We start from the raw sequence: 16,252 nt of genomic DNA, 5'->3' as shown, positions 1-16,252 counted from the left end.
AGACAAATTATTTTACATTGGAAATCTAAGCATCCACCCAGTGTGTCTCTGTGGTTTAATGACCTAATGCCGTTCATAAAATTAGAGAAAATAAAATACACTCTCAGGGGGTCCAGGGACAAATTCTTCTCGGTCTGGGATCCAGTGCTGACATATTTAGGTAACCTTAACACCCAGCAGCCCTCTAACATTTATAGTTGTGCTGTTCATCCATGTAAACTATGGTGTGTAGTACAAGACTTCAGCTGAGCCTATGTTTATGTATGTGTTTTTACTCCTTTTTTATTGGTGTTATTGCTATGGTTTCTATTATTATCTTTTTTTGTTTCGGGGTGGGTGTCCTACAAGTTCAGTGGTGGTGGGGGGGGGGGGGGGGGGGAATATAAAACAGATAAGATCAGAAAAGTTGCTAGATTGGCATTAATTGGGGTGATTGTATTGTAAAGACATAAAGACTGATGCCCAATTTCTGTTGACATGTTTATGTTACTTAACTTGAATGGTCAATAAAAATATTAAACACAAAACGTTTGTCCGGTACAGCCAATCAATCAAAGTTGGCGACAAAGCCGCCAAAACAGGAAGTGACGTAATATGTCTGCAAATCATTGCTGCATTCACACCAAACTGGGTCTATGAACTCAGGATCCTGTTCTAAAGACATTAAAAAAAGGGTTCTGTCATTTGACCTCTAGGGGGCGCTACAATAAGCAAAGATTTGGAATGAGTCATCTTCAGACCAACTCTCACAAATGTTTTCACACGTTTAGATTTTTGAAACCGTTTGTCCGGTACAGCCAATCAAAATCGGCAGCAATGCCGCCAAACAGGAAGTTGTTTCGTATCTCAGCAAATCTGTGATGGATTCACACAGAACTTGCTACGTGTCCTCGGAACCCTGTTCTGCTTGGCCCCCTCATTGCTGCTTGCAGCTATATTTACGTTTTGTGAATGCGTATTGCATCCACTTTTTCTACTTCTTATAAATTATGTTCAAGTCAAGATTTATATTTTTTAGCTCAACAAATGATCTCTAAGTCATCTGCTGAGTTCTCTTAATGTCTACACTCAGTCCACACACATTGTTTGCCTTTAGGCCTACATGCATTGTGATTGTATTAATGTTCTGTTGTTGTCATAAGTAGGCTACAGCCTTAGATATTGTAGGTGACTGTTACTGTCAACAAATGAGAGTTGTTCAGTAACCTATTTTTGTTTTTTGCTTTGGTATCAAAAATTGTATCGAGTACCGTGAAATTTCACTGGTATTGGTACTGACTACTGAAATGTTGGTACCGTGACAACACTACTCAGAAGTAAGTATTGTTGTTTACATCTCACTTGTCTAATGCATTATATTGCTTGTGCACAAGTTACCTGTGCACAAGCATGGTCTTACAAAAGTGGTCTGTCATGGTCAATGGCATTTCTGCCAGTTACTAGGAGGTGGGTGCGATACTAGATACCTGGTGTAGTCCATGATGGTGTTGAGTCTGTGAGCGATGGTCAAGACAGTGCAGTCCTCAAACTGGGTGCGGATGGTGGACTGGATCAAGTTGTCCGTCTCCAAGTCAACAGCAGCTGTGGCCTCGTCCAGAACCAGGATTTTGGTCTTCCTCAGGAGCGCTCGGGCCAGACACACCAGCTGGCGCTGACCCAGACTGAATGCAGGAGGGAGAAAGATTAAGACTGATATGCTTGAGGTATGTATAGCTCGGAAGTCTTTTGTGGGCTGTAAATATGCTTCTCTATGTACCTGAGATTCTCTCCTCCCTCGGAGCACTCGTGGTTAAGCTTGTCTGGCAGGCCTGACACAAAGCTCTTGAGGTGAGCCAGCTCCAAGGATCTCCACACCTCCTCATCCGAGTAGCAGTCGAAGGGGTCCAGATTCATCCTCAGAGACCCTGAAAACAGAACTGGGTCCTAAGGGACAGAGTGAGAAATTCAGAAAAAAAAGCCAGGTGCATATACAATAATGTGTGGGTTATGGATTTTGTGCATTTGAGTGTTTTATCTGTGGAATGGTGGTGATAATGGGGCAAAGGTATGGGATACCTGGGGGAAGAAGTCTGAATGGTGTGTTTGTGTGACCCAACATTTTCATGTACACATTTGTAAACAACGCAATAGCGAGTGAAATTATAGAGGACACGATGGAGGATTCTTACTGCAGGACACGTGCTGCGTAGAGAAGCTCGCTGACATGAAGCTGTTATAGCCACATGTTAACATTGTCTGTGTCCGTGTAGTTGTGTTGTGAATTTTTGTCTTCTGTTTCTCCCTACCACTATTGTTACCACTGTAGGGGGGTAATATATTGGCCAAACAACCAAAATGAATTCTCCTATGGTTTAAGGAAAATGGGAAACTGAACAGTGTATTAGCATGAACCAAATAATGCCAATACCAATAGAATTCCAAGTATTTGACTCTATGGGTTAAATCAGAGCAAGAGTGGTCAAAGTACAGTTAAATGAAATACGCATTTAATTACTTTGCAAATGAATGAAATCAATTACCAGGCAAACATGTTACAATATGAAAGCTTTAAATCTTACCTACTCTACCATGATCATTGCAAATCAGAGAGAAAGCAAGAGGTGAGCAAAGAGTAGGACAGTAGGACAAGGGAGAACTGAGGGAGAACTGAGGAGAAGGTCTCAGGACATGAAGAATCCAAAGAACAATGCATTACAATTCCCTTTATACACAAGAACAACCAATCAGACCACATCTTGAAAGGGGTGTGAGAGCCATCAAGTTGAGACCGTCCAGAAAATCAGACGTTAGCATATGAGAAGTGGGGGCAGAGTTTGACTCTCCGTCTGTGATCGGCTGATCCAGTCCATTCAATTTCACGGGCGCAACTGCTCCAGTCAAAACGGCTGGTCATCCCTCTCATAAATAAACCTCTCCAGTTTTCAGTTTGAGAACTGATACATTCTGTGTTTTCTGTCAGTGTTGACTAAGCCATTTGTCTAATTTTTGGCTTTGAGGTAGTTGTGTTTTGTGTGAAAGCACTCTTTCCACTTTTTTTCCTGTTCATACCTATACCCGGTATACCGTATATTTAGGAAAATAAGCAACATTTTCTATAAACCGCATCCCACCAGAATGGAAGCTTTGTGTTTGTAAATCTGAGTGTAAACCGCACTGGAATATATGCCGCACTTGATATGGGAACAATGATTCCAGGGAACAATGATACAAAGCAATGCACGAGTATAGGCGATCTTACATAGCACTAAGCATGCCGTTGCTACACACTTCGAAAACGAAAGAAAGTCCTTAATGTATGTTTTCTATTGCCCGGGAATTAACTAATATTTACCTTTCGACACGTAACATTTTAATAAAAATGTTAAATCCGGGTATAAACCGTGGCTTTATTTCCGAAAAATACGGTCATGTTTTTGGATGTTTGTACGGAGATAGGTAAGCTGCCCATGGGTCATACATGCATCTCATCACGTAGCAAAACCTGTTATATACCTTAGATATGGAACGGGTGCCACCCAATATGTTTAGTACAGGGATGTTTTTGGTTAGGTACAGCAGCAAGGACACTCATATTACTTACTGTTCTTTGGCACCATTCATTGTTCCTCTGTGCCATTTATAATCACTATTTATATTTAAAATATCACACGTTGTTGTATTTAAAGCAAGTCACCGTACACGGTAGACTTTCATTTGGCCCATCTCTTGCCCTACATCAAGACCACAGAGAGGGGGTTGTAACAAAAGTGCATGGAGAAGAAAGGTACACACCTTCTCCACACACAGATTTGTTTTTCCAATCCTAGTGGGCCCAGACCATTCAAACCCATTCAAAAGTGTGTTCTCTCCAACCACTATCTCCTACCTTAACCTTAATCCTTAAAGGTCACGTGATATGCTGTTGTTGGATGCTTTTATATAGGCCTTAGTGGTTCCCTATTACTGTATCTGAAGTATCTTTCCTAAAATTCAGCCTTGGTGCATAATTACTAGCCTGGTCCTAACCAGACCCTCGTACATTTCATTTGTACAGAGGGTCTGGGATCGCTCCATTGACAAGCGTTAACTTAATTGAAGGCGGGTCCTCTGTTGAAGTTTAAAACTATTGGATCTGCCCAGAGCCACTCTGATCTGCCATAACCAATCGCAAGCGTTTGTCTTAGCCAACTCCTTCAGCGCTAGTGTAACGGAGCTAGCTGCCTTAGCTGGAAAATCAAACTTTTCCCGAACCTTGTGGGGAGGAGGGCTACAACATCATGGCCACCTACAAAACTCAGCAAGGAATGTTCTTGCTCCGTCTCTAACTTATGGATATTCGGCAGCATTGCCACAACCGCAGAATAACTTCGCTCGCATCTTTCTCCGCCACCATTACTGAACTACTCAAACTAGTGCACGACATTAACGTCATCGTTCTCAGCCACTCCCTCTGCTGATTGGACATACAAAATTGTTTCTGAAAACCGACTTCAAAGTCAGACTCCCAGACCTGGTACAGAAGCAAAATCCAAATTGAGCAGAAGTATGTAGGAGGGCAGAGCCAGGCTACATAATTACAGCCACTACGAGCAGTCCCACAATGAGCTTTCCTCAAAACTGCTGTTTCTGTAGCTTTAAATGCCATTGCGGAGGAGAGGCGGCAACATGCGCCAATGTTTACAACGCATGTATCGCAATGGCTGGTAGCCCCCATTGCTGTAAGATGCCTCGAATTTAGCCATTCTCATCTGATCGCCCTGGTTTGCAGAGGTGCACACTCATAATAATTTAAATGAGGGGAAAGGCGGATATTGCGCGCGCCATAACACCAACAGCATAACGGTTATCCAAATAACCAAGAAGTGTACAACACTGGCGTTACAGCGTTTGTGTTCACACACACACTTAATGCCACGTACCTATTAGCAACAGAAACTCAGCTGTTAGCTGCAGAGCTAATGTTACAGCCACATTCTATAGGGTAGCAAGCAATGGCGCTACGGAGGGGCTAACAGGTGCTTCAGCACCCCCAAGAAAGAACAAACACCCCCATAGCACCCCCAAAAATATTGCTCACTTATTAATAGTATTCAGGCCCGGAGTGGCAATTGGGAGAATTCACGGTGGTCCGCTCTGCCTGCTCATGAATTGGTCCAGCAGATCGCCTGCTTTCTCTTAGTTTTTTTCACACACCGAATAAAACGATATGTGTTAAGTTACTGTGTGACTGATAAGTAAACTAATAGGCTACACTAGGTTTTAATCTAAATAAACGCATGATCAGATTGGTGGATTAAAAAGTGCTGTTTTCAGTTGTCGCGCATGCTCTCTTTCTCAAACACAAGTGCGTACCAAATTTGTTGTCACTGAGACAACCCTAAACAATCATGTATTGTTGTGGAGTTATCAAGATTAAGCTGATGAAAAAAAAGAATAAAATGGATGGGGAAAAGATGCCAGGAGGAACTGAAAAAGCCAAGTAATAAAAGAAAGATATGTCACTGCATAAATCGAGGTTCCTGCAGGGGTGGGAAAAATGTTTTCTCAAAAGCCCTGAATCTTTCAGGTACAAATTTGGGTTGTAATTTCCGGAAAATATTACAATAGGAGTCCAACGTTATGTTTATATTAGCCTACAAAAAGCTAAAAAAAACTATTTTGCACAGAAATTTATGGAAAAAATTGCGAATTCACCTCGCATCAAAACCTTGACTAGGTTCTAGGTTCAGGTTAAGCCCCGATTGTTCAACGTATGGCTCGGCCCCTGGTGGGGGATGGGCTGGCTTTGGCCATTACACTGCCGGGCTGAAAATGGGTGCCACTCTGGCCCAGGCAGCCCTGATAGTATTTATATATAATATATAGAATTGCGAAGCTCCCCCTGTCAATGATCTAGCACCTCCTTAGCACCTGCATTAAAAATTCTCTGGCGCCGCCCCTGGTAGCAAGCTAGGTAACCATATACAGTTAAGCAACAAAATGATATAGCGTTAGTTAACTTACTTGTCCAAGGTTTGTAGCTTGACCAAGGAGAGATAGTAATGATCGAGAATTTTATTTCAGCAAGGCCAGCTTTGTATTGGCTCAGGTTGAGGAAACAGTAGTGGCCAAAATGTTTGGCACAGACATACAAAACTTTCGGAAGTTGTGTCTGCGCATTTCCAGCGAAAATAAAATTAAGATACTGGTTGTGCAGAGGCTTCGTTCTGTTATGCTTCGTTCGTTTGCTAGCCATGATGTCTCTCCAGGAAAAACCGATATCGCACTCGCCTTTGCACAATCGTAGCTCAGTTTTTCATGGGCGGGCCAGATTATCTGGGCAGGCAAAGCAGAGAGAAGGGTGGTAGCCTGGCTCCTTGTGACGTCACAAGTAACAGATTTTCAAATAGAGCATTTGAGTCTTGGTCTTGGGCTTGGTTTACACCTATCGAAAATAAATTCAAGCCACTAGGGGACCAAAGGCAGGCTAGGGAAACTCATTAATGTTAATTATTATATGGCAACGACGGTACGAGCTTTCTGATTGGCTAATGGGTAGTCATGCCAGACGCGTATTGCCCTCCTCAGCGGTCAATACGGCTCCGTATTGCCCTCTGACGTCATCTTCAAAATGAGCGACGAGTCAGCTGCTGAGTTTTACTATCCAGATGATGCTGAAAAGATTTGTCATCGAAAGTGAGGATGAAGACTAGACTCTTTTAATCACTTGTGTTGTTATTTTGTGTTGAAATTAAAGCCATTTTAGCAGAACCATGTTGTCCGCTTTCTATCAAAAGTAATGAGTTGCTAGGCAACACATGAAACACAGCGTGAGAAGACTTGAGAGCTAGCTACAATTAGCCTAGAGGTACCATTTATTTTCGTTTACAAAATGAAAAGAAGCTAAAAATGCCATATAATAAACTACTTACTAACCTCCATCGTTCGGTCATGCCGGGAAATATCACACCTCGGCTTTGCGGTATCAGCGGATACGTTCCAGCCTCAGTTTGATTATTTCCTGGCATGACCTCACTCTCGGTTAGTAGGTAGTTAATAACCTCCTAAAGTGAAGTTTTCATGTCATGTGACCTTTAATGTAATTCTGACACTGACCCCAAAACCCCCTGAAAACAGCATTTGAAGATATGGAGACTGGTGTGTGAAAGTTCATACCTGTGGTATGATGGTGATCCTGGATCTCAGCTCATGCAGGCCCAGCTGAGCGATGTTGACCCCGTCAATGTGGATCTCTCCCTGGGAGGCTTCGATGATGCGGAAGAGACCCAGGGTCAGAGAGGACTTGCCGGCTCCCGTCCGCCCGACTATGCCAACCTGGGTGGACATCCACTCACACTTCTATTATGAATGAATGGGGATTAAAACTCCCTGTCTGATCCAAAGAAATACATTTGTAATTTTGTAACTAGCATATATACCTACACTATGTGTTGTAAACACATCTTCGGTTGGTGAACCACCAAGACTCCAAAGGCCATATAACCCCGACAGACCATACAGAGAGACAGATGCACTTACAAATTTAGACACACCCGGCTCCAACAACAACACCAACACACAACAACCACACCTTCTCTCCTCCGTGGATGGTGACAGTGATGTTGCGGATGGCCAGCTCCTGATCCTCCCTGTATCTCAGGCCAAAGTCCCTGATCTGGATGTGTCCTGCCGTAGGCCAGCCAGGAGGCAGGGTTGACTGTTCGTTCTTCCATTCAGCCTGAGAGAAAAAAACATACATACCAGAATACATTTTCACATGGTGTTCAAAGTAGTAAAATGATCTCACTTTTGGGTTGTCTCTCCACATTCTGAGGACATTTTTCTTCAGTTATACTGCCAAATAACTGGTTAGCCCCTCCTACCTCTTTCTCTGTGTTGCTATATTCTTGCACTTTCTCCACAGCAACAATGTTGGTCTCCAGGTCTGAGGACATCCTCACCAGCCAAGTTAGAGAGGCAGTCAGCTACACAGACAGGAGGTCCATTAGAAAAGCCAAAACTAATATACTGTCTGGTTATGGATTCTCAACATAATTAAGCTTAGTTTTGTCAACCTCAAAGGCTTTGAAGTAAGTAACTTCAAAATGATGTTATCATAGAGACATAGATAAAAACAAACCATTCTTGTTGATGGTTAGCATTTTAAAACACACTAGACATGTAACGAGACATAACATACTTTTATCACAAAACATCTGTGTTTTAGTTTAAACTCAAACCCATAGACTCTAAAAAGAATGGACAGTACTCGATCACCCCTGGTGGCTGGCTGCAGTATAGGTCATAAGTCCTGCCCCTCCATGTTAGCTGATGGGACATATTCCAAACAAAAAAATCTAAGTGCAAGTCTAATAACGTTTTCCAAAGATGGTCTCTGTCATTTTAGGTGGTTTTAATTTTTATTATTTTACGCGGATGTCTGTTCAAGAGCAAATTTTTCCGATCAGTTTGTTTTGTATTTGTTATTTAACGATATAAAAAGGGGTCGATATTGCGGCTCCACCACACGCTCCAAAGGACATCACCAGCGCAAGATGGCAGCACCCGTATCCGGGATATTTTGGCTTCATTTGTGTACAGTGGGAGAAAGCGGAGACGCGTCGTCCATTCTTTTTACAGTCTATGCTCAAACCCCTATGCTGGTAAGGGGTTCAGGGGAGCTAACCTGCAGTGCATAAGATATGGACAATCCCATGATTCCTGGGCTAAGGTTCTCCCGAGCCATGACGGCGAAGAGGGCTGCGAAGGTCACAATGCAGTTTCCTACAAACTCAAGACGCACTGCCAGCCAACTACACACGCACACACACACACACACACTCACACACTTAATATTGCCTAGCTACAAAGAATTTGTATCAGGAAAACAAAATCTGAACAGGACTCAAAGATCCTTGTCCCCCCTAATCCTAAGAATAACCCACAGCATGATAAGGATGGCTTTGGACCCTCCAACACGACTGCTCACCGGTTAGCCACGATGCTGGGGTAGTACGCCTTCTGGTTATGGTCAACGCGTCCGTCACTTTCGCGGATGAAGCGCTCCTGCTCACCAAAGGCCCGGATGACGCTGGTTCCTAGCAGGGTCTCGTTAAAGTGGGTGTACACCGGCGAACGGCTCACTGATTCCAGTCGTTTCAGTTGGCGGGATGACGCCACGTAGAACCTCTGGCAATGGAGGAGGAAGGACATACCATTTTACATAAAAAATTTGATTTCAAGGATCATCACCTTTTTGAATTCTTACACAAGATACATATTATGACCCTTGTGTGAATGTTTACATTTGATTCAAGTCATTTTATTTGTATTCAACTCACTAACTAGGTACCAAATAATCCCCCCAAAACAGTATATCCACAGAATTCCACCCTAATGAACGCTAACCTGACTCGCCAGATTGTTTGTTACACATCCTTAGACACTGTTTGGAAACATGCAGGCACTTTGCAGGTGATAGACAGATGGTTCATCCAATCACAGGCGAGGTTCAACCATGCCCGGAGCTGCCAGACACTCCTCATAGGATGCTAACTGGTCCGAACCACTATGGTTGGGGCCAATGGTTAACTTGTAGCTCAGCAAGATGGGATCTCGCATGGGGATGTGTCGCGTGGTTAAACAAATCCACACAGTAGCCAATCCACCCCCCCACACTGTAATCAACCAATGCACCCTCACATCCAACCAACATGCCCAGCAACCCACCTGCACAAAGAAGTACAGCAGTCCCAGCGGGGGGATGATGATGGCCACGAGCGGTGTCGCAATAAGAATGACCACGCAGGAGCCCATCACATTGAACATGGAGCCCATGAACATCTTGATGATGCTGGGGATAACCGCGTCAATGGTGTCCGTCTCCTTGGCAAAGCGGTTGACCAGGTTGCCGCTGGGTGTGCGCTCGAAGAAGGCCATGGGCGAGCGGAGTACATTGTATAGCATGTTCTGGTGGAGGTAGCGCGATGCCAGGATGCCTCCGATGGACACCGAGATGGAGTAACAGAACACGGCAACCCCTGCAAAGGACCGGTGGGGGGGTGTTAGGGTCGGTGAGGCAAACAAACACATACACACCCAGGGGGATCCCATGTTGAGTGGTAATGCATAAATTGTAAAGCAAAGTATACTGTGTACACTCATATTGCTCACCTATTCTTATAGTTACTTTCCAAATCAATGACACACAACAGACACACGCACCTTGAGAGACACCCAGAGCTCCATACACCCCTAGCCTCATCTGTCGGTTGGGCTGTGTTCCATTGACAACAGGGTCATCAGTCCATAGGCTAAGCCAGTAGTTGGAGAAGAGCGAGGCCATGTGGTGGCTGAAGAAGAGCACAATGCTGATGCAAGAGAGCAGCACACCGATGGCCTTCATGTACTCCCAGAACACAGACAGCTTCACCTGGACACACACACGTAAAATAACACAGTTAATATACACACCGATGAGACAAAACATTATGACCACTTGCCTAATATGCTGTTCATCCTCTGTGTGCCGCCAAAACAAGCCCGACCTGCCGACGCATGGACTCTATAAGACCCATGAAGGTGTCTTGTGGTATCTGGCAGGAAAACACTAGCATCAGATCCTTTAAGTCCCGTAAGTGGCTAGGTGGAGCCGCCGTGCATCAGACTTTTTGGTCCAGCGCATCTCACAGATGCTCAATCGAATTGAGATCTGGGAATTTAAAGAACAGCACAACATCTAACACACTTTGTGTTCCTCAAACCATTCTGGAATATTATGTGCAGTTTGGGATGGTGCATTATCCTACTGAAAGAGGCCACTGCCATCCCGGAATATCACTGGCATGAAGGAGTGTACCTGGCCTGAACGATGTTTAGCTAGTTGGCACATGTCAAATTGAAGTCCACATGAAAGGCCAGACCCGGGGTTTCCCAGCAGAACATTGCCCGGAGCATGTCCCACCACCGGAATGTCGTCTTCCCACAGTGCCATGACTTCCCCACAAACAACGCACGCGTACACGGCCGCCCAGGTGATGTTAAAGGAAACGGAACTCATCGGATCAGGTGTCCTTCTTCCACTGCTCCAAGAGTCAGTTCCAGCGTGTGTGGCCATTGTAGGTGCTTTCGATGGTGGACAGGGGTCATCATGGGCACTCTGACCAGTCTACGGCTGCGCAGCACCATACACAGCAGGGTGCGATGCACTGTGCTGTGACACATTCCTCCCGTGACCATCCTAATAAAAAAAAATTGTGACTTGTGCCGCAGGAGACTGTCTGTTCAGACCAAACGGGAAAACCTTTGTAGCCCTTGTGCATCGATGAGCCTCAGCCTCCCAACACCCTGTCGCCGGTTTGTAGTTTGTCCCTCCTGGGACCACCATTAATAGGTACTCACCACTGCTGACTGGGAGCACCCCACAGGCCTTGCTATGTCAGAGATGCCCTGACCCAATCGTTTTACCCTTGTGAAAGTTACATAAAGTCTTTATTCCAGCCCATTTCTCCTGCATCCAACTATGAGACTATGAGAAATGATTGTTAATTTCTCATCTAATCTACCTTGACACGTGACCTTGTTTGCGGATGATCGGTGTTACTTGTGTCACCTGTGAGTGGTCATAATGTTCAGGCTTTTCAGTGCAGAAACATGAAACCCTAGATTATCAACAAACATCTTGTTACCAGTAGGAAGTAAATCACTACATAGATTATTGTAGTTCACACACATACATAGGCTCTAAACAACTTACCCGTCCTGTGTTGGCCTTATCAGCCTCAGTCAGTTTCCCGACCTCGTCATTCTTGGCCTTCTTTCCTAGTACCTCTTCTCCCTTTGCCTTGTGGGTGGTTTTAGTGATGGTTGAGGTGTTCTGACTGGACAAGGAGCACAGAAACATGGCCAGGACAGGTTAAGAGACATGCTATAATGTTGACTGGCTTTTTTGCCATTATGGTATTTTTGTTCAAATAAATCAACCAGTGGGATAGCAGTTCTCACTGTTGGGTTGGGTTTAAAATGTCTTTATACTGCACTAGGTGTTTCTGAATGTGTTGTTGAGGCTGAGAGTAGGGCTGGGCAATATGGGTAAAAAATGATCAATACAGATATTTACATTCGATAACGATAATTAAGACGATAGACCACAGATCCGTAGTAGTAGCAAAATAAGTCTCTTCCTCAACTTTTTCCCTACACTCGGCATAAAGTTTAGGCAGAGCGGTGTGAGAGAAATGTTTGCGGCCAGGGAACACGTACCTGGGGTCAAGTAACTTAAGCTTTTTAAAACTTTGCTTTTTATCAATAGCCTACCTATCAATACCTTGGCGCAAACTCACACTTTCTGCATGTTCCAACAAGTGATTTTGCTTCAGGTGGTAAAAAATTAAGCAATAAGCCCCAAGAGGCTGTGTTTTGCGCAGATTTTAGAACACGGGGGAGTTGTTAGGCACGACGAGAAGCGGAGTGCCGAAAACCCCCTTACCTGTTCTAAAATCAGCGCAAAACACAACTCGCGGGGCTAATTGCTTTTCTAAAACTGTTACCACAAATATTTGATATGGTGTCATAAACAGGAACACTTAGAAAAAAAATTGTTTAATAATAAACCCTAATTCTTCCGCCACTACGAAGTATAGTTCCTTCATAAATCGTTGCCACGCAACAGCCAGATGGACACCTTTGCCGTCTTTTTAAATTTGAAATATTCGATGCGCAGTAATATGGAATGTTAAAGAATGTTATGAGGACAACCTGTAAGGTTATGCTGGATTTTACAACGGCATGGTACGCGATTTAGCCAATCACAATCAAGGATGGGAACAACCAGTTTTAGAAGGTTTGTTAACCGAGACCGTAGGTCGAGGTCAACAAGAAGAAGTCCACATTTGCAGTTTGTCGCATTACCAGACTTGGTAGCCACCTGTTTGTTTACTAGTGCTACATCAATTTTCACCAAACTGCTCTTTGTCGGATTTCAAAAAGCCAAACAACCTCCAAATAACTGAAGAAGACAAACCCTTTTTATCAATCATTTATTCATTGGAAGTTGCTCTCGCCATGGCTATCGCTGCCACTGTTTTCGGCAATAAGACAAATTTTCTGCAGTTAACATTAGCTACTCCACTCGAGGTGCTCAGTATATTTTAGTGAGCGTAAGCTACCATTTCTCCGCAACTTCCTGCTGCATCACAGAAATTAAATGGACTGCTGTTCCTAATTATTCTCTGTCGACATTATCGATATGATTGAATATGAATTATTGTTGCAATATCTTTATTGAGGGAAGTCATTACTTCAATAATTATTTATATCAATTTATCGCCTAGCCCTAGCTGAGAGTAAAGAACGCTTAAAAATTGAAACTTTCCATTCTACACTATGTCAGGGTGTGATACATGAAGGTGCCCACTTGGTGACACTGAGGCTGGTGGTCCTACCACAGAACAGTTCAATTACAAAAGCAGATTTTTGATGGATTGAATGTGCAGTGTATTACAAACCACATTGAGAGTTTTTAAAAGTAAAGAGCCAATGGGGAATGTATTCTCAAATTTATTGAATCTACTCACCCAATAGTAGTAGCAGGACTACCGTTCTCCATAGTTTTCTTTGGTGCACTGTCTACAATGCCCCTCGTCCAAAAAAGAGAAACATATTAGTCTGGAATCTCTCAAATTTCTCAAATATGCACGTACACACACACACACCAAAATCATCTGCCTGAAAGCACTGGTATAGATTCTAATTTACTTGTTAATATAATGACCCAATATCAACATAAAGCCCAACTGAACAACTAGTGCTTATGAAACTGAAACAACAGGCAGCAACAACCACTATCGTAAACTACGCTGATTTCAGAGACAGCAATTATTTGTGCCATTAACCAAACGTGCATTTGAAACTCATGACTTGCCACTAAATTGACCCGTGGGTTCAAATCTACCAAGATACTCTCCACACAAAAAGAAGTAAGTAAGAACTTTAATGGCCATTACAGTCTCAGTACTGCACAGTATCATTCATACATGTATCATCAAGACTCAAACCAGAAGAACAAGTTCAATCTCACTCTTACATTCTGTTGTATCATCTCACTCACAAATTACACTGGATTCAGTGCTGTCTGAAAGAACTGGGCTATGAATTATGTGAGTGTATTCCCAACTCAGGAAACCAGAAGGAATATTCCAGTAACATTCCAACTTCAGTTGTTGGCTAACATGCAAACACAAGGGGCCATATCCAGACATATCCATATACGTTTTTACATTGAAGAAATAAATTGTTTTTATTACATTTTAAATACATTTAGCCTCAAATATAATAAAATGTGTAAACGTGAAGGTGTCTGAACGGTCACAGAATTAACTTTGTATGTACAAGATGCACAGTATGACCTCTAAATTGCATTTAGTCATTTGTATTTATCTTTGGGATGATGGACAAATTCCAACCGAGTGTCACAAAAACCATCTACAGTACTGGGTGGCTCTAAGTAGTGCAGCAGCACAGTATGCCATCGGTAGGCTCGTTCCAAAGGAAAGGAGACAACGAGAGGTCAGTTAACTGGAAAGGAATTAGCCCGTTAGATCCTAAACCACAGACCAGTGAGGGACCAACAACCACTCAGACCTTCACCTTTGACCTGCTCCACCTTCTCCTCATCATCCCTGCGCTCTTCTGATGAGAGGCAGACAGGAGAAAGAGGGAGGGCACAAGAGACAAGATGGAGAGAAGTGAACACAGACAGTTTGGGAAAAAATGAAAAGCAAAAATGGTTGAAAGAGGAGAAGGAAAGACTACCGAGTTACGAAGGGTTTCATGTTCGACATGCGGGTGGTGTGTGTGTGATCCTGTTAAGATTAAGTTTTAATGGTATCAAGGCTTTTTAATGTCCCACACAACTGAACCTGGTTGAGAATATTTGAATGACAACCTGAGTTCTGAGCCAACTCAAGTCACCTTTTTATACTGTTGTGAAGTTTTGATACTGTTGTGTAGTCACAAGTTTATCATTGACAGCAAAGAGCTACACAAATTACAATGTTTGGTCAGTGGCTAGAGGATACTAAAGTTGCCAGCGGAGGGGACACTCACCGCTGTCATCCTCGCCATGCTCAGTGTTGGCATAGGTGCGCAGGAACTCTGCGAAAGCTCCATCCCTCCCCATCAGCTGCAGGTAGGAGCCCATCTCTGTGATCTCTCCCTCCACCATCACTAGGATCAAGTCAGCCTGGGGGAGGTAGCCCAGACCATGGGTCACCAGCACACGAGTCTGAACACACAACATCATCATTATCCACACATACAAAAAAAAGTATTTAAAAAGTAAGTATTCACAGCCTTTACAAGTCATGCAACGAACATATATCGGCCACAGTCACATTACATAGCATACAAAAAAAAACATACAAAAAAAAGTATTTAAAAAGTAAGTATTCACAGCCTTTACAAGTCATGCAACGAACATATATCGGCCACAGTCACATTACATAGCATCAACATTGTGTGTTTTTATTAAATCATGTCAAAACTAGTGCTGTCAGTTAAACGTGTTATTAACGGCGTTAACGCAAACCCATTTTAACAGCGACAATATTTTTATTGCAAGATTAACGTTATTTTTGGCCTTGCAAACTTGTGTTTTTTTCACATGCTGTTGCAACAATTAGTAACGTTAGAAAAACTACAACACCACACCGGATCTAGCTAGACCGGAAACAAAACAACAGGCACGCCGCACACACTTGTTTGGGTTTGCGAGCCGGCCAAAGAGTAGTAGGCTAACATTACGTTTTGCGTGGATGCCGATCGCGAGCCGCCGAAATGGATGCCAATAAGATTTTGAATGGAAAGTTCACTTTTAAAAAGTTGCCAAATGGTTCCATTGACAAGTGATCTGTGTGTTTTGTCTTGTGAACTGAGCTATAATCGCAGCATGTCCAGTCTGGAATACCACTTGTTAGCCAAGAATACGGCTGATGTTGTTTTCAATAAAAATACATCTGCACAAAGCAAGCCGATCCACTTTTCCATGTTGATAAGAGCTTTAAAATGAGAAAAAAAAAGGGACAAAAATAAATCATGGGACGTTTAGAATAGATAAAAATTTGCGATTAATTGCAAGTTAACTATTACATTAATGCGATTAATCGTGATTAAATATTTTAATCGTTTGACAGCACTAGTCAAAACCAAACCTATTTTGTGGATATAAGGATGTCAGGATTACCCAGACACTCCCATGTCACCCTGCTCTTCATCTCCCTCCACTGGCTACCCATCA

General features: G+C 43.2%; 1 protein-coding gene across 3 annotated transcripts in view; it reads right to left on the bottom strand.

Moving 5' to 3' along the window:
• abcc1 (ATP binding cassette subfamily C member 1 (ABCC1 blood group)) overlaps positions 1-16,252 on the bottom strand; it is a 121,678-nt gene that overhangs the window by 11,628 nt on the left and 93,798 nt on the right. For 2 of the 3 annotated variants that reach the window (XM_084677105.1, XM_084677107.1), the window contains exons 19-31: positions 15,064-15,241; positions 14,605-14,646; positions 13,533-13,584; positions 11,714-11,837; positions 10,183-10,390; positions 9,688-9,998; positions 8,948-9,147; positions 8,645-8,771; positions 7,842-7,943; positions 7,550-7,696; positions 7,135-7,293; positions 1,757-1,923; positions 1,467-1,661 (exon numbers count right to left, since the gene is read on the bottom strand). In XM_084677105.1, the coding sequence (XP_084533231.1) occupies positions 1,467-1,661; positions 1,757-1,923; positions 7,135-7,293; positions 7,550-7,696; positions 7,842-7,943; positions 8,645-8,771; positions 8,948-9,147; positions 9,688-9,998; positions 10,183-10,390; positions 11,714-11,837; positions 13,533-13,584; positions 14,605-14,646; positions 15,064-15,241 (2,012 nt within the window). The remainder of the gene's footprint in view (positions 1-1,466; positions 1,662-1,756; positions 1,924-7,134; positions 7,294-7,549; positions 7,697-7,841; positions 7,944-8,644; positions 8,772-8,947; positions 9,148-9,687; positions 9,999-10,182; positions 10,391-11,713; positions 11,838-13,532; positions 13,585-14,604; positions 14,647-15,063; positions 15,242-16,252) is intronic. The other variant, XM_084677106.1, reaches the window with a different exon arrangement.

Source organism: Hypomesus nipponensis, chromosome 17, assembly GCF_054491055.1.
Source record: "Hypomesus nipponensis isolate SF chromosome 17, ASM5449105v1, whole genome shotgun sequence".
Classification (NCBI taxonomy): Eukaryota; Metazoa; Chordata; class Actinopteri; order Osmeriformes; family Osmeridae; genus Hypomesus; species Hypomesus nipponensis.
Note: the sequence above shows the minus strand (reverse complement) of the source record. Positions and strands in the feature narration are given on the sequence as shown.